The sequence below is a fragment of the Gobius niger genome, assembly GCF_951799975.1.
Source record: "Gobius niger genome assembly, chromosome: 19".
Taxonomy (NCBI): Eukaryota; Metazoa; Chordata; class Actinopteri; order Gobiiformes; family Gobiidae; genus Gobius; species Gobius niger.
This window is the reverse complement of record NC_136870.1, coordinates 14,123,264-14,148,150: the sequence shown is the minus strand read 5'-3', so window position 1 is coordinate 14,148,150 and position 24,887 is coordinate 14,123,264. Positions and strand designations below refer to the sequence as shown.

Sequence of the window (24,887 nt, the reverse complement as noted above, 5' to 3'; positions counted from 1 at the left end):
GTGTGACATCTTCACACAATTCAATATCGAAGTGGAAATGCTATTGAAAACTTGTATTTTATTTGCCATTTCATTTTCTTGCTGAATTCTCAGCAATGTAAATAAATATTCCTGCTTTATTAAACATATTTAATAAAGGGTTTGTTAAGCAGAGAAAGTGCGTGGTACTAGATACAAAATGACACAATATTTATTTTAATGATTTCATTATTATAATCTTAGCTCTCATTACACTCATTCTCTAGCCCCAAAACATTCCAGGGGGAAATCTCATGAAAAAATATGGACTTAATTGATATATGAATAACTTCCAGTTATTCAGGAAAATATTAAAAATAGTTCAAAACCATTAAATCTTTCACAGTCAGTCCTCCTCTTCACCAGTTCATTTATGATCTTCATGTGGTGCCATGTAAACAAGGCTGAGCCTTGAACTTTGGTCATCAGTCATTATCACTGCAGGAGCCCTTCTTTACAGCCAAGGTCAACCAACACAGAATACATGTTTGAAGCAGGATGCGATGAAATGTCAGTAATGCTTTAAACCTTCACGGAGGCAGAAGATCTTTCAGCTGTGCAACATTTAGGGTGCTTTTATACTTATTGTGAAAGGCCTTTAAATGGGCCTTGTTATGTCAGTGCATGCATGTGGGTTATACTGAGCCCACAGCCAGAGACTGTCCTTTTAATTAACCGCTAAACTAGGCCTTTTCTTTACTGAGCGGTCATTATCCATTACTTAACCCATCAATTTCAAGATTTAAGGAGATTTTTATGTGTTATATCTGCACGGCACGTGGCACCTTATGCAATTTGAAACAAACTTCAGTCCGAGGCACTGCTGCTGTAACAGCTGGATGTGGAGGGGAGGGGAGCTGCTGGGGGGGCGCTGTTGCCCAATGTCCTTCTGATATGAGGCATGAGAAAGGGGTCACTGGCTAACTGTAGAACATCTACTCTGTCCTCCTTGTGATAGGCCAGGCAGCGACGAATAAAAGCCTAAGACAAAGAAAAGAGGAAAGTGAGCAAATTGCCTCTAACTGCACAAAAAATATTTCCCTAAACCTTTTTACCTTAGCTTCTGTGGTGACAGCCGGCTTTGGTGGAAAGTGGACCTCTGTGGCTTTCAGAATAGTGTTTTCTTGAAGAATATCTTGTTGTGACAGGTTATGACCAAATGGCTATAAGAGAATTAAGTGAATTAATTGCTCATAGCTTTAAGTGTAACCTCAAACGTCAGAAAAAATACCTTTCGTCCATATAACGTCTGGTAAAAGATGACTCCTACCGACCAAACATCTACTTTGTTGGAAATTTTGGGGGGCTCCTTCCCCATCACGAAACACTCAGGAGGCAGGTACCTGGAAGAAGACAATGGTCAGTGACAATATGCTCTGTAAGAAATGTCTTTAATCCTTTTAGCAAATACAGTTACCAGTAAGTTCCTGCTCCCTGTGATGTGAGGTCCATGCCATCTGCAGAGCTGTAGCTATCATCATCCATGATCTTGGACAGACCAAAGTCAGTGATCTTAATCTCCCCACACGCTGTGCCGTTCACCAACAGGATGTTTCCTAAGACAATGGCACACCAGTGAGCACACAAAGAATTGAAACACACTCGGTCTTTACATCAGATGCAGCCAGTACCAGGTTTGAGGTCATAGTGTATGATGGGTGGTCGTATTTGGTTGAGGTACTTGAGGGCATTTACAATCTGCATGACGATAGAGCGCCCCTCTTTCTCCGTCATCAGCTTATTCTGCTTCAAGTAAAAATCCAGATCGTTGCCTTCACAGTACTCCAACACTGTGCAAAATCTGGAGAAGACGACACAGAAAATTAAATCTGAAAATGATACAAAAGGCTTGAAATAGAACACCAATGTCCCGAATGTTTCGCTTCTTATCCAAAAAGCTTCCCAAGTACAACTTCTCCTTGCAAACTTTATTTAAACAGCTCCAGAACTGAGGAGTTACACTTTATGGATTAATTATCTTTAGCAATTTGGTTAGATTGCCCTCAAATCTACTTTTAACATGTTATATGACCTAATACCTTGCCCCAAATGCCAAATGACTGAATGTCCCACCCCAGACATAGCATTTAGCCTATTAATCAAGGTGAGAGCCGATTTTAGAGGGTTCGGCTCCTCCTTTCCAAAGCTTCTTGGATGAAAACCTGATTCTAGCACAGCCCAGTACAGATGAAAACTCTTTAGCATGGCACTTACGAGTCTGTGTCAAGTGAAAAGTAGTCGTAGAGTTTGACTATTCTTGGATGATCAAGGTCTTTGTGAATTCTATATTCTCTGTAAGCATGCCTGAAATGAAAATGCCACAGAAGCGGTTGTAATTAAGGTTTACACGACATTCAACATCATCACTCACACACTGACCTGTGATAGTTTTCCTTCTTGTCTTCCCTCCAGTTCTTGTTGAGCTGGTGAATTTTAATAGCTACATATCTTTGTTCCGTTAAATCAAATGCCTAAAACACAATGGCAGCTGATTGATCTTGTGAAACATCATAGCATTCATTAGAATCAATAGCAACGAGTTCACATACCTTATAAACTTCACTAAAACCACCTCTTCCGAGTAAATGCAGAAGTAGATATCTGTCATTCAGTGTTGGGTGGTCTTTGAATCTACAAACATATGAAGGTAAGACATTATTACATAGATATAGACCTTACCATTATGAGTTATAGCGTTGCCACATACTGTGAGTTGTCCTCATTATGAATTCTCTTAAGTTCCCGGATGTGTAGGTTCCTCACTCGCTCCAGCTGCTCCAGTTCTGCTTGTACCTCTGCTTCTTCCTAAAATAAAGTATGAAAGTGTCAATAACCTCATCACTGTGTTTGGATAGAAGTTAAGAACAAACTTGTACTTTTTTTAGATGACCGATTCTGAGCTTAAAAATTTCTTCTTGCTCGTGGTATTCTGCAACCGACAACCTGTGTGGGAAAGAGCGAGCACAGTCGATGTGAATGCCTACAATGATCAAAGTGAATGCGGTGATTCAGCGTCAGTGATATTGTGATAAATCTTACGCTTCACTCTCCTGGCCGTTGCTCCTGCTCTTTCGTTTGCTTTGTTCAATGTTGGGGGACGGTGACTGGGAAACGGAGGGTGGTTTTCTCTTCCCGAGCAGCTTCCTCTGCCTTTCAATATCCTCCCGCTGTGAAGTGATTCTCTCCTGCTGCCTGTTTCACGCACAAACCTCTGCCGTCGTTATATGTTACACAAATGATAGATCGTTTGTGCTGTATTTGCAACACTGACTTGATGAGATTCTGAAAGCCGTATCCGTCCGTCCACTGCTCGGTGAAGGAGGCCCCGTGGCGCACTGTGGTGAAATGACCCAGACGAAGACGGTCCTGCATGCTCTTGTCCCTGCAAACTTTCTTCTCTTGTTTTGCCTAATAAACAAACAAACAATATCGATCGATAAACAACCACAAAATATCAGGCAGTTGAGGAACATATAAAAACGACTTACCTTCTCTATCAGAAGTTTCTTGCTCATGGTCACGCACTTGTTGAGACGTTCCTTGTAGCGCTCTAAGATTTTCTGCTGCTCATCAATCTGCCGCCGCAAATCACAGTTTGCCTAAAAACAAAGCCACATTAAATTAACTTTTTGATGCACGCTTATTGTTTTACTAAAAGCATCCAATTCTGACCCTCAGCAAGTCGTCGATTCTGCCCTCCTTTTTCTCCAGGTCAGAGTTTTTGTCATTTTCCAGCGCCGTGAGCTTGAGCAGGGTCAGTTCAGACTACAAAACAAGACAGAGAACAAAGCAAATAATGATCTGCAGAATGTTTTAATGGTTGAATCTGAACGGATGCGTCCTGGGATGAAAACGCACCTGTATGGCTTTATGAGAGCAGGAGCTCGGCCGCAGAGTTTTGACAGAGCTGCAGGAAGATGAGTCGGTGAAGACGGAGCCTGTCGATGAAGGGCTGCCATGGTGAAACTGTTTTTGAAACAAAAAGACAGCAACGATTACATGGTAAATCTGTGTGTAAAAAATAATTATGTTGACATTATGTAAAAGGCAAAGACTTAAAGGCCCAAACCTGATTTTTTTATTTCAGTTTTTTTAAAGGGAGTGAACTGTTTAAACTCATCCCAATATTCCCAACACATTTCTACATCCCAGTAATAAGCACAACGATCAGAGTCACTTTTCTGGGTCAAGGTCACAGGAATGCTAACAAAAACTAGCCTGCAAGCTCAGAATCAATAACATTACTTTATAATTGCAATTGAACCTGTCTTTTTTGACAAAGCACAGTGTATTAAATATACTGAAGTCACAGTGCCGTGAAAAAGCATTTGCCCCTTCCTGATTTTTATATCACACAAAGACATTCCCAGTGATTACAAAATGCAGTTTGCAAATGATTATCACATTTATTAAACCTCTCTGGCCCTGTGTGAAAAGGTAAATGAACCCTGAATTTAATAACTGGTTGGGCTTTGCGATAACTGGTGATGAGTTTGTCACGTCGCTGAGGAGGGATTTCAGCTCACTCTTCTTAATTAGTTAAACTCATCATTAAAGTCATGTTGGAGGGTTTTTGCGCATGAACTGCCCTTTTAAGGTCACACCACAGCATCTCAATTGGATTTAAGTCTGGACTTTGACCTAGCCACTCCAAAACTTTAATTTGTTCTTTTCGAGCCGTTCAGAAGTGGATTTGTTAATATGTTTGGGATCCTTGTCCTGCTGCATGGCCCAAGAGCGCTTGAGCTTGAGGGCTTGAACTGATGGTTTCATGTTCTTCTACAGGAATTGTCTGGTAGACTGTAGAGTTCATTATTCCATCAATGACAGGGGGTTGTCCAGGTCCTGAAGCAGCAAAGCAGCCTCAGACGGTCACACAGCCACCTCCATGTTTGACTTTTGGAACGCTGTTCTTTTCATCTGCATTTGTTTGTGTTTTTTTTTGTTTTTGCCTCAGAAATCTCTGGGATGCCATTTTTGCTCAGTGTTGATCTTCTAGTTGAACCATGAACACTGACTTTGACTGAGCCCAATGAAGCTGCAGATCTTCAGTTGTCGTTCTGGGTTCGTTGGTGACCTCCTGGATTATAGGTTTTCTTTCGAAGCCTATTTTATTTGGTCTCAGTGTGATATTTTCTTGATTCAACAAACTTGGTGGTGATCAGACTTGGGAGCGGCCGATGAAACTGAAACTCAGTTTTTCAAAAAATTTAGTCATTCACAGCTAATCACTGAGGGAGCATTTACTTATTAGAGGTTTGGGTTTCTCTTTCCCTTAATAAATATAATAATAATTTGGAAACTGCATTTTGTATTCACTGGGAATGTGTGATATAAAAACTGGCTTGATGATCGGAAACATTTAAGTGTGATAAATATGAACAAATGTAAGAAATCCGGAAGGGGGCGAATACTTTTTCAAGGCACTTTATAGCAAGACTAGAAAATTAAAAAAATAATCGGGTTCAGGGCCTTCAAAGAGTGACTGCTACACAAATGGATGGTGCTGCTCACCAGAAGATTAGACAGTGAGTGTTGTGAAGAGGAGCGCACCAGAGGTGGGACACCCCGGGCAGGACTAGTGCCTGAGCCACTGCTGCCGACAAACTGGCCACAGGGCAAAGCATGGAAACAAGGTGGTGTGAGAAGGAAGAAAAACATTACTAAAAAAAGACTTTGACAAACTACCTAGTCAGTAGAAAATGAGGTGAATTACAAAGCCAATGTTTGACACTGAGTGTAATTGATATGACAAGTTTTTAACTTACATCGAAATAGTCACTGACTTTCTGCCCTTTTCCATTTCCTACAAGAAGAAAATACACAATGGATCAAATCTTTATTCAAGAAAGAATCTCAGTCATTAATCTATTTTTATTTATTTAATAGGAAAAAGATGTTCTCGATACTCACCGAGGTTATTGATGTCATAAATATCACCCTTCCTTTTTCTGCCCCTCTGCCCCACGGGCTTCTTCTCTGGTGTCTGGCACAAAAAGATGTTTCAAAACATCACATCACAATAAATTTTTCCTCTATCTTTTTTATTTACCTCCATCTCCTTGTCACTGAGTGATCCTGCACTGCACAGTGACTGGTTGGATGATTCGCTGTTGACTGAGTTCTAGTAAAATAGATGAGACAACAAACATATTTAAATATTTTAGTGCCAGATGAACATTGCCTACATCAAGTTTGTTGAAGAGCAGGACGTTTCGCGTCTCATCCAAAAGGCTTCCTCAGTGACACAAAGTTTCCAGCTTAGGCCGCGGACTAGATACAGACCACTGGGAGGGGTTAACTTCCCTTTTGGATGAGAGGCGACTACAGAGTACAGACGATGACTCAAGAACCTTCATCGAAGATGCACAACTCCTGTATGACTGAGAGCCTACACAGAGAAGTTAGTTTGTGGTAACAGTTTCAATTAAGTCATACTTCCTCTATTATCCAAATAAAAGTGCTCTGATCTGACAGCTCATTACAGAAGAGCAGGCTGCCAGAAGATGGGCTGCTTTGTACAAAGTTGCCATTTTCTCTCTGCAAACGCACACAGTCATATGTGTCTCCACAGCAGCACAGTTAGCCTGTGTCGCGAGCTTGGGCTGCAGTGGCATTTTAGTGCTAGTTGAGAACTTGACATTGAAACAAAGAACTACTGGCAAGCTCTTGTGTCAGCCAAGACAGAGCTTGATTTAGATTTTGCTCAACAGAACTACCAATGGCCATTTTCCATACACACTGGCATAAGACAACCATTCCTCAAGTAAAAATCAATGAGTATGTAAATGATCCTTTTGGGTGAAACAAATATATATCTGAGTACAAACCTTGCCCACACCAGCTCCAGAAAATCGAGCCTCAAGCAGCTCTTGACGACGAGGGTCCAGGCCTATAGCCCCGGCATGTACTCCTTCCATCATGCCTAAAACATATAGAGCATCTAAATAAAACACCTAGTGTTATGACCATCGCTCCCCACACTCACACACACTGAGGCACTGACAGTCGAAACAAGAATTGACTCAGTGTATTTTGAAACAAGACAGACATTAGAGCATCCTTTATCTGTTTGTAAGATAAACAATATTGTGTTGTCAGCTACAAGTCAACAAATACTTCTAATAGTCTTTTACACTGACAATTGAATAACTTACATTTTAAAAGGTATTTTATAGTTTGCAGTGATTTCAATCAAAACCAGCTCTTATCTCATATCCACTCAGGAAGTTTAATTCTATACAATCACTTCATATCTGTGATCAGGTCATTGTTTACTCTAGACAACAAGGTGCGGTCGATACCAAAGTCAAGCTAAATACAGTAGGTTAGCAAGACAACACAAAGGCTAAGTGCCCACAGACGTCTTGTGAAATCTTTATAATTATAAGTGGCATTTGCACTGAGGGTCCTCTGCAAATATAAACAACAAAAGTTTGACTGAGTGTGTAGCGTTGACAAACTGAAAACGAGATTAGCAGCCCATAAAGTATTTAAACTAATGCTAAATTGTCAAGTAACGTTAGCTAACATTATGTGCATTAGAGGTGGTCTCACCTGAAGATCCTCTGCAGTTTTTTTCCGCTGTTTCTCAGACTCGGCTCCGTCCATCCGGCGACATCAGAACCACTTGCAATCACCAATCCAAAACACCTTTTAGAAGCCCCTTTCAACCAAAGTGACCCATTTACGACTATTTTTAATTGATGGAAGACATCAGTTAGCTTAGCCGATGCTAGCTCAGACGAGCGGTGCGCCTGGTGCGTGCTGGTGTCATCCGGACAGAGGCCCTGGTCCTCGGGGTTTCCTCGTCCGTCCTGAAGCCGCTGCACGGGCAGTCCTCAGCTGTCACCCTCTGAAGCCTGGGCACAAGTGTTACATGCTGCAAAAACACTCTTTGTACCGCTGCAGCTTCACGCACACAGAGGGGATGCCATATTCCCCTCACAGTCCATTCTTCAGCGGGTTTACGCAGATCTTAACCCCGTGGCGAGGCCGCACTGGACTCCGGGGAGAGCTTTGAGTGATGCCTCTCGGTGCTGTTTAATACATAATAAGACCACAAGGGCACAGCCAAGTGGAGACACTGAAAACTATCTGTACTGTAACGAATTCATGATAACTGATACTTTTGCAGCGCCGTGTGTGATCACTGCCGAAAACAACTAAGTTACTCACTTCATTTTGCAGATTGCAATACACCAAAGTGGTTAACTTTTTGAGAGGTCAGTGGCTGCTCTATTTACCTCGAAAAGTACTATATTCTTTGATAACTGCCCCAAAGATGCCCATTGTCCACAGCAACATGGCAAGAGGTTGTCATTAAAACTGTATGTGGTCTATTAAGGCCAATTTAAATACGCCTTATTCTGTCTATTCAACTTCCCGTTTCTGTCCAGGAGATGGAGGCACTGCACTGCACTGGCTTTCACTGTTGTTTCTGACAATCCTCTATCTTTTTTTTTGTTTTTTTTTGGATAACATATTAATACATATTAATTAATAAAATAAAATAAAATAAAATCTATCTATCCCTCTTTGAGTATGAAGAGTCCAATATGTGATCTATTTTCATTAGGTAATATTAAGAAATGTTTTTATTTTATTTGGAGATTTTTGGATTCAGTCATTGTTAGCCTGAACAGTTTTTCTATAGCCTCTACACTACTCAATACACAATACACATACATTTTATCAAAACCTTTCAACTTGACCAATTTTTCGTTCGGCAACATTTTTTTCTTTTGCTTGAATTAAATGAAATTATTTTAATGTAATAAAACAAGAAAAAAAGATCAGTTTTGTTCAATCAGTGTGATGACTCTTAGATCAGTTATAATCTCAGGTTTCAGTCAGTTCATAATATCTGGTGTCACGTGTTGTGAATGTGAATATAGTGTAAACACTTCCCCTAACTAGCTTAGACTACATAACGTAGGTAAGTATGGACAACTGACTGTGATAAAGGACTTTTATATTGTTTTTACATAGCCAACCTCAAATGGCTGTTTAATACAGTTCACAAAATATGTTCTCTTTCATTTCTACATATTTACACAACATTAATATAATTAATGATCTTGTGACAGTAGAGGCCTGCACGTTTCAGTCCATCTTCAGTAGCATCAGTCTTTCCCTCTGTACGTGATATTAGTGAAGGTAGAAGTGGCTCCTTTGTAGAGAGGGTTGTGTCCCTGTAAAGATTTAACACAAATATTATTAGAATTCATAGTAATGTGATTAAACAGAGAAAGAGGAACAAACTCAGCTTTTCTTATGGTGCATGCCTATATAAAACAATATATTACAATGTTGTTAATGTTTATCATCTGCCTCCATTATTTGCTGTCTTAAACCAGTGGGTTTCTTTGCGGTTTCAGCCTGATGGGATTTGGGTGTGTGTGGCCTTTAAGTGCCTTATTACAGTAAAAGCTAATTAGCGTCAGCTAATTTAAACCCAGCCCTTCCTTTGACTGCCTTTATTCTGCTGACAGTAGCAGCATGTTACAACATTAATAAAAACTCTTCAGAAAATGACAGAGGCAGAGATTGTGTGTGGCCGTGTGAGGGTGATAACGGCAGTGAAATATATGATTTGCAGGATATAGATATTGTATGACTGCATTAACTTGTTTGTTTAAAATCTATTCACTCACGGTGTCCCACTTGGCACGAGCTCTCTCTTCTTCAAATTTGGCAAACTCCCTCCTGTCATGAATGGTAACCAGCAGTTTCCAGATAAGCAGAGCAGCGAGGCCCAGGAACAAGATGGCTCCTGCCACTGATAGCAGCACCACCAAAATGTCTGGGCCCTTGGGACAGTCTGGAGAGAGGGAGCGAGACATTAAGAAGGAAAGTGAGAAATGAGTACAATGGGCAGCAGCAGATAAGAATAAATCCACGCCACAGGAACTATGATTTATTGAGTGCTTTCCTCGATGTTTTCAAATACCAAGTGTTGTGTCTGAGTTTGACAACAAAAGCCATTCACACTGTTCAGCCCCGATGAACAGCGAAGCGGACAGCGAAGTGGAAAATAGCTGCTTGATTTATTCAGGCCACAAATCCCTCTTCCCTCAGTGTGGTCTGGCAAAACGGAGGAATGTGATATGTTTCAGAGGAGGCGGGACATGAGATGATTGACACCAGCATCATAAATAATGACATATTATATTCCAAAGTGTATGTACTTACATCACAGTGTCGCCTAAGCAGTGGTCCACAACTCAAATGTGAAATAAAATGAATTAACAGGTGTTTTTTTTATGTGAGAAGTGGTTTTGTTTACGTGTGCTTTCACATCTAAACTAGAATGACAATACATGTTTAAACTATGCAAATACATTTCTGATATTATATAATCGATTGTGTATATATGTATAATAATGCTAAAGACACAGAAGCCAGAGTATCACTACTGAACTGGCTACTGAACTTTCCTTCTTCTCATTTCCAGGAGAAACCGCACATATAAGAGGGCTTTAGGTAACTGTATAGGGTAACTAGGGTGAGTTTTTACAACTAACATCAAAGCCAGACTCCTCTTAGTTTCCCCCATCTTGCCAGCGCTACTTCCTCTCACCTTGACATTAGTTATTTTTTATGGCTAATTTTATATCCACCAACAAGGATGGGTTACAAAAGTTCATACAACGCATTTGTTTGTTTTTCTCAATTTTGCTCTTCATTTGGCTTTCCTGACTTAAGTTACTTTCTCTACCACTTTTCCCCAGGGGTTTGTGTAGAGTCAGCGTGTTCCCAAAGAAGCTGAGCAGCTATTTACAACCCCCTTTTACACAACGGGGTGCACCGTGTTCAAGGCACATTTTGGTGCACTTCTCTGTTATCCAGTAGTGTTTAAATTGAACACACACATTCATTAAAGACGGGGCCTGGACAGAGTTTTGCTGTGGGCAATTGTGTTCATTAAAGGCACTTTTACCACCTTCTATGATTTCTTTTTGGACGCAGAACAAGAAGATGAAGGGAAGCGACAAGTTGAGCAAAGGAGATGGAAAACCGCAGAGGTGTAGAGTGAGCGAATCCTAAAAATACAGTACTGTGCAAATGTTTCTATGAGTTGTCAATAATTATGTCAATTTGTATTCTTTAATAAAATAATGATGTTTTTGACTTTTTCAAAGAAGGTCAGTTATGGGACAACTGTGTAATTTTGATGTTTAGATCCATGTTTGTTGTTAAAGGGACTATACAAAATTGAAAAAGTTAAAATTATTTATTTTCCTCCCCCTACATGTTCCAGCCATGTCCTAATGTGTAGAATGAGCTCAGACCTGTTCACCATAACTGCCTCTAAAATCCTGCACTGTCACTCAAAAAGGTGTTACTTCGGTTTGGAATTGCCGTCATGCACGAGCTTAATATAGAAGGTGCAGTTACACGTTTGACCTGAGGTGGCAGTAGTGAGTATAAAATGGCCAACTTGCATCTAGCCCTTTTAAAGGGGTTTGTACCACTTTAAAATACAGTTAAACATTTCCATTTACTCCTATGACTATTGAGAGAGAAAGAGCGTCTACATCTAGAGTAAAAGATCTTAAAGTCTGAATAATAATGATGCTGTTTTCTTACCTGGCTCTTTAACAACAAACAATATTGATTTTCCACTGGCATCCTCGAAGTACTGAAACCGCTGCACACAGTCATTCTCATCTTTGTAAGAGCAGTTCACTGCATTTGTGTCATGAAGCACTGAGGAGAAAACATTTTCACAAGATAAGTAGCTAATACGTGTAAATGTTTACTTATGAACACTTCAACTTGAACTACTGTGTTTGCTTGTTTTATTCTGCTTGTTTTATTTTTGGATTATGGCTGGTCTGATCAAAACAAAACCTTCTACAAATCCCTGTGAGGCGGCTGCTGTTGTGATATTGGGCGGTCCATAATAAACTGAATAAAAAAGTGTTGTGACACCTTATGCCAGGGGTGGCAAGATGATTTAATCCAGCCCCCGCCCTGTAGAGCATAAATTCCAGAGTCCATTCCTGTGCGGAGTTATGAATATTTAAAGAGTAACCAGAATGCTCATTCCAGCCACTAGGGGGCAGCTTGAATTAAAAAAAAAAAGGATTTTCACACATGTCCAGCAGAGGGCACTGACATAAGAGATAAGGATATAAACAACACATTATAGCCATGTGGTAAGTGGACTTTGAGAATCTTGTGACACAGGCTTGCAAATTGCAATTGTAAGCCGTTGTAGTCATGTTGGGGCTTTGACCAAATCGCAGCTCATTATTATTCAATTATTGGAAAAATGTTCCTGTTTACATTATATGCGGCCCGCGACCCGCCGTGGGAGCTGAAATTCGGTCCACGACCCAAAATAAGTTTGACATCCCTGCCTTATGCTAAGGTTCATAAATTAAATATAAAGTTATTATTACTAGCTAAACCATTACAAATGTACATACCTATGTCATCGACAAGCTGAATTTCATCCTTGCATATTTGAGAGCATGAGTTATCGTCGAACAGCCTGCCTCTCTTGAAGTGCTTACACTCCACACATTCCCTGAAAGCAATAACAGCAACATTCATACTCCTGTAGTCATTTTCTTTTTCTGTGTGCAGTTCCACAGAGGTATTGTTTCACATTACCCAGCCATATTTGTAAGACTTTTGAACATCACAGCATTGGCCATATTGTGGACTCACTTTTTCATCGTGCAGGCATCCGGGCAGGTGGGACACTTGTCACAGGTGGCCCCATAGGCTCCGGGCTGGGTGCACTCACATGCCCCACACACGCACTGCCCCCGCCCACTGCACAGAAGCCCCACGCTGGACATGCAGGTGTCAGTGCGTCTCGAGCAGTTACAGTTTTCACCCTGCCAATCCGGGTCGCACTGGCAGAAGCCGCAGTTACATACACCGTGTCCTGGGGAAATTAAACGCTGAGTCAGTGTTTCACTTGTTTTTGCAATCTGAAAAAAACAAGTAATATAGTTTATATATGACAGTACAGAATATAGTACAGAAAACAATAATACAATAACTAGTTTTTAATAAGCTATATGGAGGGAGTGTTTTTTAAAGGATTTCATAATGAATTTCATAATGAGATATAACAACTGGACACAGACATGAACCAGCCAGATGAACAATTTAACCCCTTAAAGTTCAGCTGTACCCAAATCTAAAAGCTTCTTGAAAAAAGTGTCATAATAGAAACACAAACGAGACATAAAGGAGGATGAAAAAAGTGACAGAAGAGCGGCAAAAATGTGATGAAAACACAAAAAAATGACAAAAAAGTGACGATTTAAAAAGTCCAAAAAGTGACAGCAACACGGCAACAACGTGAGGAAAAAGCTCTGTCAATTAGATCAATTTTGTAGCTTTCAAATGAGGCGTCATAGTCAAGAAGCTTTTAGATTTGGGCAAAGCTGAACTGGAGAAAAGGAACAGGCCACCGTTTTTCCACACTGAGACATGTTCTTACCTGAGCTTAGACGAGTTGATGCGTACCTGTCTGGTCTTTGTGCGTGCCCTCAGCTCCCCTAAGCTCAGGTAAGAACATTTCATAGTATGGAAGAACGGTGGCCTATTCCTTTAAGGGGGTTAAGAGGTTCCCAAACGGGTTCCCAAAACAACCAATAAAAATGAGCTAAATCCTAATTGTATTCTTTGGAGTCTATAGTTTATTTCTTTTACTTTAATATTCTCCTTTAAAGCAACTGAGGTAGGCTGAATGTTTTTGCCAAAGTAAACAATTAGTCAACATATGACTATGAGGGAATGACCACGACCTTTCGTACCTTGTAAATTGCCGGTTTGAATAACTGCAAGTCATTTACCACAATGGGATGTCATAGTTTTCCAGCCTCAACTGTATTTATTAGATGAATGCAATCAATATAATTCATTCTTGTCAAGCGATAATACTACATCTGTTTAAAAGAAGAAGACGTCCCCACAGACAGGACGAAACCAAGTAAAGCATAAAAATCCCAAAATGTAGGAAAGCAGAAGTGATTAGTCATACCTGTTTTGCTTTGGGAGATTTTAAACTCTTCCCATTGTGTTTGTAAAGTCTAGCCTGAAGTTATTTTTACTAACATGATTTGCTGCTTGTGTCAGTAAATTTGTGCCACTAATTTGTTGTTATAACAAGTGACTGCTCTCGTGAGTTAGCAAGTAATGGCTCAAACGCTTTATTGTGGCCAACAGCTGCAAGACAATGCCCGGGTAAACAATGACACAGAAAGCTTGACGCAGAACTACCACTTAACCGCAAGACCACTGGCTTTTAATTTAAGTTATTATGAGAGATGATTCGCAATAGTAACAATGAGCAGCAAAATGTTGTTTCATGGACTCAACCACTCCAGTCCCCCACTTTGAGCTTTTTTGGTCAAACACAGGGTTATTTTGGGGGCTATTACAGCACACGAGTCAATGAGTAAGCACAGAGGTATTTTCATGTTAATCTATGTTCTATGGGGAATACAAAGAGGCATTTCTGTTTGAGGGAAACGCAGAGCTATAGTGATATAAGAGACATGTTACCCAGCCAGAGAAGAGGTCTGCAAGCAATTACACATGTCCAAGAAGCCCTTTAATAGCAAGATGAATTACCTTAAAGGAGTACGTTCTGTGTAATAGTTTTACTTGTGTATCTATCTATCTATCTAGCTATCTATCTATCTATCTATCTATCTATCTATCTATCTATCTATCATTAATTCACGTTTAGTTGCATGTGTTCTGGAAATATGGTCTAATTATAATATACTATAGGAAAGTCAGAGGTGAATCTTAGCTTGCCAATATGCAGAAAATATGCAAAATAATGGGTATAAAAGCTCTTGGTTTAAACATCTCTCTACAAAAGAGAATTAGAGTAGTTTTACTTCTAGTTTTAGTACAAGAGTTAGACGGAGAAAGAAGTAGAAATAAAGAAATACCTTTAGCAGCAAACGTAACAGAGCGAAAGCCTAATGAGTGTCATGTGTGCATTGTTAGTACTTGTGTTCACACTGAGATTCCTGTTTAGGATGACATGATATAAGTGCATAACCAATTGACTCTGTGCATAACTTCAAATCAAAACAACGCCGCCCAAGAAGTGACTTCCTGTTTCAATCCAGCACACCAAAATAAAATCACCATCTTATTCAATAGTTCAACTTTCTTTCTGCCTAACTGTTAACAGACAAAACACTTAAAATGTGTGTACTATATTACAGTATATTCTTGTATATTGCAAGTACCTGCTGAACTAATCAATGAGATGAGCTGTGTGCTTTTATTTTGGCACGCTGGATCGAAACAGGAAGTCACTTCTTGGACGCCGTTGTTATGATTTGAAGTTCTGCACAGAATCAATAGTATAAGCAGCAGTAGCAGTAATACTTTCCTTTCCTTTCTTTGCTCAGGAAAATTGCAATTCTTCCTATTCTGGCCAGCAGCTGCATCACTCATCACACACTATAACAGCACGACAGAATAAATAAATGTCCTACTGTTGTCTCTTGAACATCAAATAAACGTCAAACAGACTTTTGTTCTGTCACTGAAATCTTTTACAATCTAAAATGTGGTTGGTCTGAAACAAACATTTGAACCTGAGCCGTAAACCTGTTCAGTCGCACACGCACCTCCAGCATGTGTTTATTATGAGAGCAGCCGAGTCCTGTGCAGGAGGAGGAGGAGAAGTGTTTGCATGTGATTCTTCCCAGATGGGTGGCGCAGTCAGTGTGGTGAAACGACGGCCGACACACATTTCTTACATCTCTCAAAGACACACAAACAATGGTCACCACTTCTTAACACTTCACTGTCAAAAAGGCTGTGTTTATACTGACTATTGTACCGGTGTGTATATATTTATAGTGTCAATCTAAAAATACCTGGAGTACATGTGGGCAGCAAGCTGGGCTGGTCCGTTAATATAGTGTAAGTGTGGGTTGAGTCAAGGAGAAATAGGAATCCTCGACTCTTAAATGTCACCTTTATTGTTGTTGTGTCTTACCTGAGCAGAGTTCTCCTTTGTAGCGCAGACAGTTGAAGTCGTCGCACTCACACAGCTTGCCCCAGACTTTGCCGAAGTCACTGTTGTGGCACACACACTGTCCACAGACGCAGTCGCCTCGCCCGCTGCAGATGGCTGCCTGTGGCCCGGTGGCACCCGCGGGTCCACTGCAGCGGTCCTGGTCCGTCGGGTTGTAGTCCCCCTCAGCGCACTCACAGTGGGGGCCTAGGCGCCCCGGGTGGCACTGGCAGATGCCACACTCAAACGTGCCATTCCCGTAGTGGCACTTGGGGCTGTTAGGTTGGGCTTTGGCCTGACACTTGCAGTCGCACTCAAAGGTGACAGTGATGGACAATGAGTCTTTGAATCCAACAGGCTTGATAATAAAGGTTTTCTTTTTCTGCTTGGGGCACCCACGCGCTCGGGCCTCCACGCTGAACGAGACCTGTAAGAAAACAAATCTATTTGAGTATGACCTCTACATTAGTATCTGCCTAGGTAGAACATTTATGAAACGTTACTATTCGTCCTGTTCCTACAGTTCAACGAATGCGGGCAAAAACATAACCTTTTTAGAGGACGGAAAATGTTTGTGGAATTTAACACTGATGACAGAGTGATCATTCATATGCAGTACAAATACATCATTCCCAAGTGTCCATAAAGTTTCCCATGCTGGTTTAAGCTTGTGTGCTATTTGTCCCTAAATATTTTCTAGTAAATATTTACCACTTTCTAACTATCAAACAAACAAGTTAAATGTTTCTGCACGCTGTACACAGAGATGTCCTCCATATGTATTTCTCAACGTAGCAATTGTTCAGTCAACACACACTGCATCCAAATCTGGTAAATGTCCAAAAGTGGGCAGCTACTCCATCTGGGGAGACCACCATATATGGGAAAAAAAGAAAGAGGGAGCTTGAGGCCAAGCAAAAAGAAAATAGCAAGGCCAAAAAATGTCACCTGGAGTGAGGAGAAAATAAGGCACAACGCCAAACAAGTTGTGATAAAAGAAATATGCAGCAGGAGGGCTTTAATAACACACAGTATTGGCAAGACTGTGAAGAAAAATACATGCCAGCCTCGCAACTTTAAATCTTTTCCAATGTTTGAAACATGATGACTGTTTCATAGTCTTCAGTGACAAGACAGAAATATATTCAGAACGATTAGCCACAATATTTCAACAAAGCATGCTTAGTTTATTTTATATTTTAGTTTATGATTACCTGCCTAATTTACAGTCCCATAAAACAGAGCCAGCTACAGCCAATCTGTCATTGGATCACATTACAAGCCTTTTCTCACAAAGTTCTCTCCTGTTTCTTCCTTCTAATAGATAGACTCAGTTGAAATGATGCTATAATGTTTAATTTCATTGTTTTATGATTGCTTGCGTAGTTAAATGAATTAGCCACTGACCGTATCTCCGATCTTGAGGCCAGAGCAGGATTTTAGACCTGGTATGACCTCTCCATTCAAACAGGTAGCATTGAATGAAAGGGACAGCTCCTCTGGGACACCTAGAATCTCCAACTCCACTTTGGAACGGATTTTCTGAAAACATAAAAACAATGATATCTAACAAAAAAGGTAATACACTGAAATTACATATAAAAAATGATGTGTAGTCATGGGAAGTTTAACCTACTTACTTATATTGGATTATTAACTATGTAATACTAGTGTCCAGACAGTAGCCCACCACAAATGGTCAGCATCACACTTGTACCTCTGGGGAATTTCGAGAACAAAATTGGCCTAAACGCTGGGCTGACTCAGACAGTGTGGCTGTGTGTCAACAAACTCACGTCACCCACAGTAACACTGTCTAGTCGAAGGTCTGTCTGTTTCTGTGCAGCACTTACTGCATAGGCCTTTAAAATGAGCCCAATCACGTTGCCCGAGTCGTTGGACAGTGTTCCTACTGTGGTGCCCGGGATCAGCTCACTGTAGTTCTATAAGACAAAATATAGAAACATACAATCACAGAACATTTAGTATTTCTTTGAGCGTCACTCATTTGAACCAGAACATAACCTTGATGATATGAGGACAAAATAAAAATAACCAATATCTAAACAACACAAAACCAGGACTAACTAAATCTCCAAATTAAGCAGAACTATCCCAGGACACATTCAACAAGGTTTAAACCAGGGATAAGCATAACAAAATCAGAATGGCCAAAGACTTCTACAACTAGAAGCCAGTGCACCATTAGAAACATTAAGAAACCAAACAAGACACAGCTGAATAAAGTACCATTTTAATAGTATTATTGTATGTTATAACTAGGGCTGCAACTAACGATTATTTTGTAATCGATTAATCTGTCGATTACTTTCACAATTAATCGATTAATCGCTTGGCTGTGAATGGTGTGGAAAAGTTTATTTTTTCAATTTTTGGGGGTTTTTGGAGGCTCTATTAATGAAATTTACAATCTACAGAACACTACAGACCCTAAATATAAAATCGAAGTAGGTTTTCATAAAAAAATCTACATTTTTTAGTCTGTGTGAACCAGAAACCGATTAATCGATTACTAAAATAGTTGTCGACTCTTTCAATAATCGATTAGTCGTCGATTAATCGATTAATCGTTTCAGCCCTAGTTATAACTACTGTGTATTTTGCACTTAAAGGAATAGGCCACCGTTTTTACATACAAAGATATGTTCTTACCTCACTTTAGACGTGTTAATATATCCCCGTCTGGTCTTTGTCCGTGCGCTCTGCCAGGCAAACGGAGCACATACGCAGCCTCTCCCACATGTCATATAGCTCCGAAAAAGCTCACGATAGAAGCTACCAAGCTCTTCCACGTGTTCCCTATTTAAATAAAGTTACGTGAAGTGTTTTCATGCGAAGTATATTTACACAGAAATGTAACATGTCGATTTTATAAGCAAATAAAAAGGGGGACTATATTGTGAGGCGTAATGATACGAGGAGCACAGCGTCCGCGCAGTAACTCCTAAAGGTTATTGACGGAAGTGAGCGGGGGAAGTCTTTAGGAGTTACTGCGCGGACGCTGTGCTCCTCGTATCATTACGCCTCACAATATAGTCCCCCTTTTTATTTGCTTATAAAATCGACATGTTACATTTCTGGGTAAATATACTTCGCATGAAAACACTTCACGTAACTTTATTTAAATAGGGAACACGTGGAAGAGCTTGGTAGCTTCTATCGTGAGCTTTTTCGGAGCTATGTGACATGTGGGAGAGGCTGCGTATGTGCTCCGTTTGCCTGGCAGAGCGCACGGACAAAGACCAGACGGGGATATATTAACTCGACTAAAGTGAGGTAAGAACATATTTTAGTATGTAAAAACGGTGGCCTATTCCTTTAAGGGTTAATACTTCCACTTCAGACAAATAAAACAAGTTCAGTCTACTGCTATTGCGTAGTAATGTTTATTTTTCCCATTCTTCCAGCACGAGGTCCAAGAGTTTGGGGTGAGACCAAAGAGGTTTGGAGCAGGTTCAGCATGTTCATAATGCGGTGATCACAGGCTACAATTTGTTTCTTGTTTTGTTCCTAAAACATGGTTTGTTAACTTGTTCAAAGAGAGGTGTTTGTGTTATCTCACTGCACAGCCTCGCTCACTGGATATTTGGCAACAAAATAATTGTGGCGTTTCTGACCTGGTAAAGAGGAACCACAGGATTGGTGACGGCAAAGATGAGGTTGATGTTGTTTTCAGACATCTTTTCTGTAATGAGGGCAAGCGAGGGGTAATCCTATTGAAGCAGAGACACAAAATACCATTACAAACCACATAACAAAGCAAGTACAATGCAGTCAAGAATAGTATTGCTCGAACCATAGTTGTGGACATGCTGTACATATTTTCAGAGTTGAGGTGGCATTTCCCGTCATTGGGCTGAACGATCCCAGCCAAGCGTCCATCCAAAGCAACATGAGTCTTTGCGTCTGAGGTGAAGATGAGGAGGTGAGAGGCTCCGGGACGCCAGCCAATCTTCTCCTAATGCAATATAACACAGGACTTTAAAATGTATTACAGATGTATACATTTAAGAGATAGAATGACATGAACTCAGTGTTGTGCTATAAAGAAGAACAGCATCTAGACAGCACAAATAATTCAGATTTCAGCATAACAGAGAATAGTAGACTTCGCCAAAACAAATAATCCAGATACAATCCAACATCAACCCAAAACATCTACAATAGGTTAATCTTCAACTGGGTGATTCTGGCCATTATCCTGGCTCGACATCTACACGTGGGTCGAGATGCACACGGCGGCCCAATGCTCCTTATGGGCCGACGAATTTCGTTGTACAATTGTATAAGACAAATACATTAATAACGAGCTTAAAGGGATATTTCAGGATTTTTGACATATGGCCTCATTTCCTAGTTATCCAGAGTGTTGATGATTTCTGGAGATGTATGTATTATTTGTGAGTGTAGTGTAGTGGTGCTAGACTAGTGCTAAGCTAGCGCATGTCTATGGTAACTAGTAGCCTGCATTAAAAACCTCTTCAAAATCATCGGGTAGTCCCCCAAATGTTGCCATATCTGATTTGTAGAAAGCTCCTTTGTGAATTCCACGTGTAGTAATGTCGGCCGCAGGTAAACAAACTACTGTAGATCTGGTAACGTAGCAGATCACTCCGCCAGGAAGCTGATGCTGCTCAAATTCTTTTAAATGCAAAATGGTTATATTTCAAGTCAACACAGACATTTATATCGGGAGTCTGGTGTTATAAGTGATTTGCCTCAGGTGCACTGTGCTTGGGTCAGACTGTTTTTAATGCAGGCTACTAGCTACCATCTACATGCACTAGCCTAGCACCACTAAACTCTTCAAATATAAGGACTGCATGAATTAAGAAATATATATATATCTCCAGAAATCATCAACACTGGATAACTAGGAAATGAGGCCCTATGTCAAAAATCCTGAAATATCCCTTTAACTTAACTTTTATTGAGGCTTGGGGCTGGCACAGCACGCACTGGCTTATACCCTTAAGGGTGGATTTATGTAGTAGACTACATCATACAATTGGTAGGTAAATCCAAAAGCATGTTCTAACAGCTTATAAGAGTCAGACACTGATCGGATCTTTCGCACCTGTTGTGTGTGTGTGAAGTGAAGCTAGTACATTATGATAAAAGCCTTTTTCATCCTTTTTATGTCCATAGATGAGACAAAGCCAAATTATGCCGGTTTCTAAATTATTTACAAGTGTGCGTTTGGATTACGGCGCAGCTAAAGAATGCAATCTATTTGATGTTATTAGTATGTGCGTGTGAGGCGGTGAATGGGCCGTTGTTCACCTTGCACACAGCGGCCTGGATGATGGCATCAAAGCCTCCCTCAGGGGCGTCCCGGTTCCTGGACACCATCTGCTTCTTCACCTCCTCCGTGAAGCGTCCCACTTCCTCCGTCAGCGAGAGCACGTGCTTGTACCCGAACTGGGGCAGGCAGGTGGTGTTGATGCTGTCGGTCAAAGAGAATTGTGCCTGATGCCACGCTGATTTCAAATGTATTTCATAGAGAAGGATGTGCATCTGTATGAGAGTTACTGTAGTATCACCAAAGATGTTCTTGCCATGTTTTTGGCACTCCTAATTGGTTTGATTGCCTAAAAAAGTCTGCATTAAGGTACATATGTCCTGAATTCTACTAATGTGTTTTCTAAGCCCAAAACTCATATCTTTCACGGAAATACAACACACAATGACAGTTACAACTAAAAAAATACTTAACAAACTAAATAATTAGAATGCCATGCTGCATTTTACTGTAATAAGAATCATTTTCCATTCATAATATGTTTAAAGTGTTCTTTTCCGCCTGGATATTACAATACATAGTTGCCTGTCTATAATCAGGAGGTAAATGACCTAACAGGATTTAAAATCTCTAAATCAACTCAAAAAGCTCCTCTCAGCAGCTGTGACTGTACTACTAGATCACCTGTGGTTAACTCAGGACAGCTGACCGAGCAACACAGTAAGAGCTAAACACCTACTCCCTCACTTTGTCAGCTTTAAAGACCTGTTTAAAGGAAGGGCCACAAGAATGACATCACGGTTCACACGAGCACCAAAACAACTCCACAAGTCTGTAAACATTGTTAAAACTAAACTAAATGTTGCTGGTTTCCATTACAAAAGCCAATTTAAGAACAACTTCAACAGCTATTTGCTAACTTTATAATGCCATTGTCTTAAAAAACTGTGCACGAGCCAGAAAGCACTTATTCCAAAAATACACAGCCATCGTCTTTGAGCAGTGGAAATGATACATTGTTTTTACCTGTAGCATGGGTTTTTCACTGCCTCCTTGGGCGAGATGTACATATAGGGGGACAGCGGTTTATCCACAAAAGCCCCGAAGCCCATTCGAAGGTTGCTGGTGGTCCGGTTCATCGCTTCAGCCAGGCCGCGGCCCAGGGTCCTCAGCCGAAACAGGTCATCGTTCATGGAGTAGGACAGGTCCATAAGATAGTAAAGATCCACAGGGTAATCCTCCACCTGACGGACTTCCACTTTGAAACGCTTGGCGTCATCTACAAGTTACAACACAGGGGAGTTTTACATATCACACTTATGGGTAATAAAATATGCCATTTTATAGGCATGCAGCACTTAATCTATCGTTTGATGATGCATGTATTACAGTATTAGGGCCCCAAGTCTGATATGTAAAGGAGACAATGCTGCGTGAGTAGAAAATGCATAAATCCCTCTTCTGATGATCCACTTTTGCACGTACTCCTACTCACTTTGCACATGAGCAAGCACTTAGTAAATTACCCCCTAGGAGTTTTGTGTTATGTCATATTAGGGGAATTTATCTACTGCATTTAATCCATCCTCCGCAGCACATCAGAAGCAGGGATGTGCAAGATGAGTGACTGGGTGAGGATTAGCCTATTAAAAGTTTAAAACATACTTGTTTTAGATGCTCTAAGAAAATCACAGGGAGAACATGGCATATACAGACGGTCCCATCAGGGAGTCGAAGCCATGGAACTTCTTGCTGTGTGCGGAGAGCGATGGGGGCACACATATAACACATTTACAACACATTTACATTTACACAAATTTGTACTGCACTGTAGGAAGTTCATATTCTATATATTCTATTCATATTCTGAGGCAGTAGCACAAGCATCAGCCACTTTATATTATATTGTCTGCACAAAAAAAAGTTTGTTTAGGAAATCTTTTACCAATAAATAGTACAAATCTAGCTTAGTCTTATTTTATAGATTTTTTTGTAGTCGTTCTTCCTGGCCCTGGGGCCTGTGGCGACATCCTGATGAAGAAGCTCAAAGGCAGAAGTGATGGCTCTGGCCTTCCTGTCTCCTTGTCTATGCAGCTGTGCGAGTTTTCCCTAATATTTATCGAAATGAAACAGAGCTTCGTACCTGGTCTGAGTGTGATGTGGAGTCTCTGTGGTCTGATCTGAGTGACGTCTTGTGTGGCTCCCGCCGCCTTGTTGCTCAGCGGTCTGTTCTCGATCACCTGCAGTTTACTGTTGGGCGACTCGATGGAGGAAGAGGCGCAACCTGATTGCTCCAGCTTAGTCTTCAGATCACAGCGGGACGAGCTGGAGATACCATGACCAAAGTCCTGGCAGAGAAGTACAGAGAAAGGGGATTGGCATTCAATTACCTATTTAAAATATATATAGGAAAGATGTGTAAATAAAGGTGCTCAACATTGGTTAGCTTTAAATTCAGAATCCCAGGTCCAAGCGGGACAAGCTGGCAGCCTTCATAAAAAAAAGTGCCAAAGAAAACCCACCTCCTGAAGGCACCAGGCACAGCTGGGGTGCACAGCCAGACACTGCTTGCATGTGCTGGCTCCTCTGGAAGTGCACACGTTTGATCCTACAGAAATTTGGTCATTATTAGTCATTCTTTCTATCATTTGTATCATTCATCACCATGGCTCTGTGTTCACTATTCTTTTGTCCATCAATTCAGACCCATTAAAATCATTAAAATATAAATGTAAGTTTTTTTTCTTGGCATTATCAAACCAAAGTTCGTGTAAGTAGCTACATGGATACTCACCCCCAACTGCGGTCCCCACAATAAAAATGACAAAAACACAGTGGTACAATATTATCCTGAGCCCGGGAAAAGCGCCCATCCTGGTGCGCTCTGGCTCCGATGGGACAGCGCTGCCAAAGAGCTGCACGAACAAGCTGCGTAAAGAGAAGATGAGAGATTCTGACTCGCTCCAAATACAGTCAAATGCAAAGCCACCCCCATTTTCCTCCCAATTACACAGTTGTTCAGCAGATGGGCGGGGAAAGGCCAAGAGAGCATCCCTTCACCGGCCGGGAGAAGAGGTGACACACGTGGTCTACACCTGGTGAGTTGATGATCGAAGTGGCCATGACGCTCTTCATTATCACCTGTAAACTACAAAACGAAGTGTAACAGGCCAGTTCTCTGCTCACAGGCGCAGATAAGACAGGCCTAACTACATGCAGTCTGCTGAGAGTTATGCACCACAGCCTGCTGGACAACAATGAAGGGTTTTAGTCATGATGAGTTGGTCGGAATGTTGTTGATTAGAAGTGGATCATTTCATCTTGTGTCCAAACTTTCCAAAATGCTGGAAACTTTTTTCCTTTTAGTTTACACCGCCCTCTTCTGGATTTAAGTAGAAGTAGAAGCTGCATAAATACCATTATCGATTTTCCCCCCATACCAACAAGCTTTATGGCTGCTTTGTTATATTTTTGGCACCCATAAAAATTGAAAAATAATAATCAAATAGGCTACAATTTCTTACTTTTTTTTTTTTTTCACCAATTGCGATGATTTTCTTCGCCTCTAGGTGTCAGACTCCTCAAACT

The 24,887-nt window shown here is 40.7% G+C and overlaps 2 protein-coding genes across 3 annotated transcripts; both read right to left on the bottom strand.

Annotated features, from left to right (window-relative positions):
- Window positions 1–47: 47 nt before the first annotated feature.
- LOC306978795 (serine/threonine-protein kinase tousled-like 2) lies at window positions 48–8,078 on the bottom strand. 2 transcript variants are annotated; one of them, XM_079577474.1, is made up of 21 exons: window positions 7,576–8,078; window positions 6,849–6,943; window positions 6,071–6,142; window positions 5,932–6,004; window positions 5,787–5,824; window positions 5,533–5,625; window positions 3,877–3,984; window positions 3,691–3,783; window positions 3,507–3,617; window positions 3,290–3,426; window positions 3,058–3,210; window positions 2,895–2,961; window positions 2,726–2,823; window positions 2,568–2,649; window positions 2,398–2,489; window positions 2,233–2,322; window positions 1,650–1,819; window positions 1,436–1,574; window positions 1,250–1,361; window positions 1,074–1,181; window positions 48–999 (listed from the first exon to the last, which is right to left on the bottom strand). In XM_079577474.1, exons 2-21 carry the CDS (start codon window positions 6,939–6,941, stop codon window positions 826–828), a joined length of 2,103 nt encoding a protein of 700 aa, XP_079433600.1. In that variant the 5' UTR covers window positions 6,942–6,943; window positions 7,576–8,078; the 3' UTR covers window positions 48–825. The 2 variants fall into 2 exon arrangements, with proteins under 2 accessions (XP_079433600.1, XP_079433601.1); XM_079577475.1 differs by lacking the exon at window positions 5,533–5,625 and having other exon boundaries at window positions 49–999; window positions 7,576–8,077.
- A 960-nt stretch (window positions 8,079–9,038) lies between these two features.
- On the bottom strand, window positions 9,039–24,224 carry LOC306979043 (integrin beta-3-like). The gene is made up of 15 exons (XM_079577814.1): window positions 24,094–24,224; window positions 23,822–23,907; window positions 23,443–23,647; window positions 22,326–22,578; window positions 21,341–21,503; window positions 19,854–20,015; window positions 19,675–19,770; window positions 17,890–17,979; window positions 17,444–17,578; window positions 16,019–16,463; window positions 12,700–12,922; window positions 12,456–12,556; window positions 11,611–11,730; window positions 9,675–9,841; window positions 9,039–9,212 (listed from the first exon to the last, which is right to left on the bottom strand). Exons 1-15 carry the CDS (start codon window positions 24,170–24,172, stop codon window positions 9,144–9,146), a joined length of 2,394 nt encoding a protein of 797 aa, XP_079433940.1. The 5' UTR covers window positions 24,173–24,224; the 3' UTR covers window positions 9,039–9,143.
- Window positions 24,225–24,887: the final 663 nt, after the last annotated feature.

Bases quoted from the DNA above. Each gene is read 5' to 3' on its own strand.
- LOC306978795 (XM_079577474.1), bottom strand. From the start codon at position 6,941: ATGATGGAAGGAGTACATGCCGGGGCTATAGGCCTGGACCCTCGTCGT. The intron at 5,825-5,931 runs GTGAGTATCGAG...TTCTTCTTGTAG, and splicing joins TTATGACATCAATAACCTCG to GAAATGGAAAAGGGCAGAAA. The intron at 2,962-3,057 runs GTAAGATTTATC...TTTCCCACACAG, and splicing joins AACGGCCAGGAGAGTGAAGC to GTTGTCGGTTGCAGAATACC.
- LOC306979043 (XM_079577814.1), bottom strand. From the start codon at position 24,172: ATGGGCGCTTTTCCCGGGCTCAGGATAATATTGTACCACTGTGTTTTT. The intron at 12,923-16,018 runs GTAAGACACAAC...TAATTTCCCCAG, and splicing joins CAAAGGAGAACTCTGCTCAG to GACACGGTGTATGTAACTGC. The intron at 9,213-9,674 runs GTGAGTGAATAG...AAATCTTTACAG, and splicing joins CTCGTGCCAAGTGGGACACC to GGACACAACCCTCTCTACAA.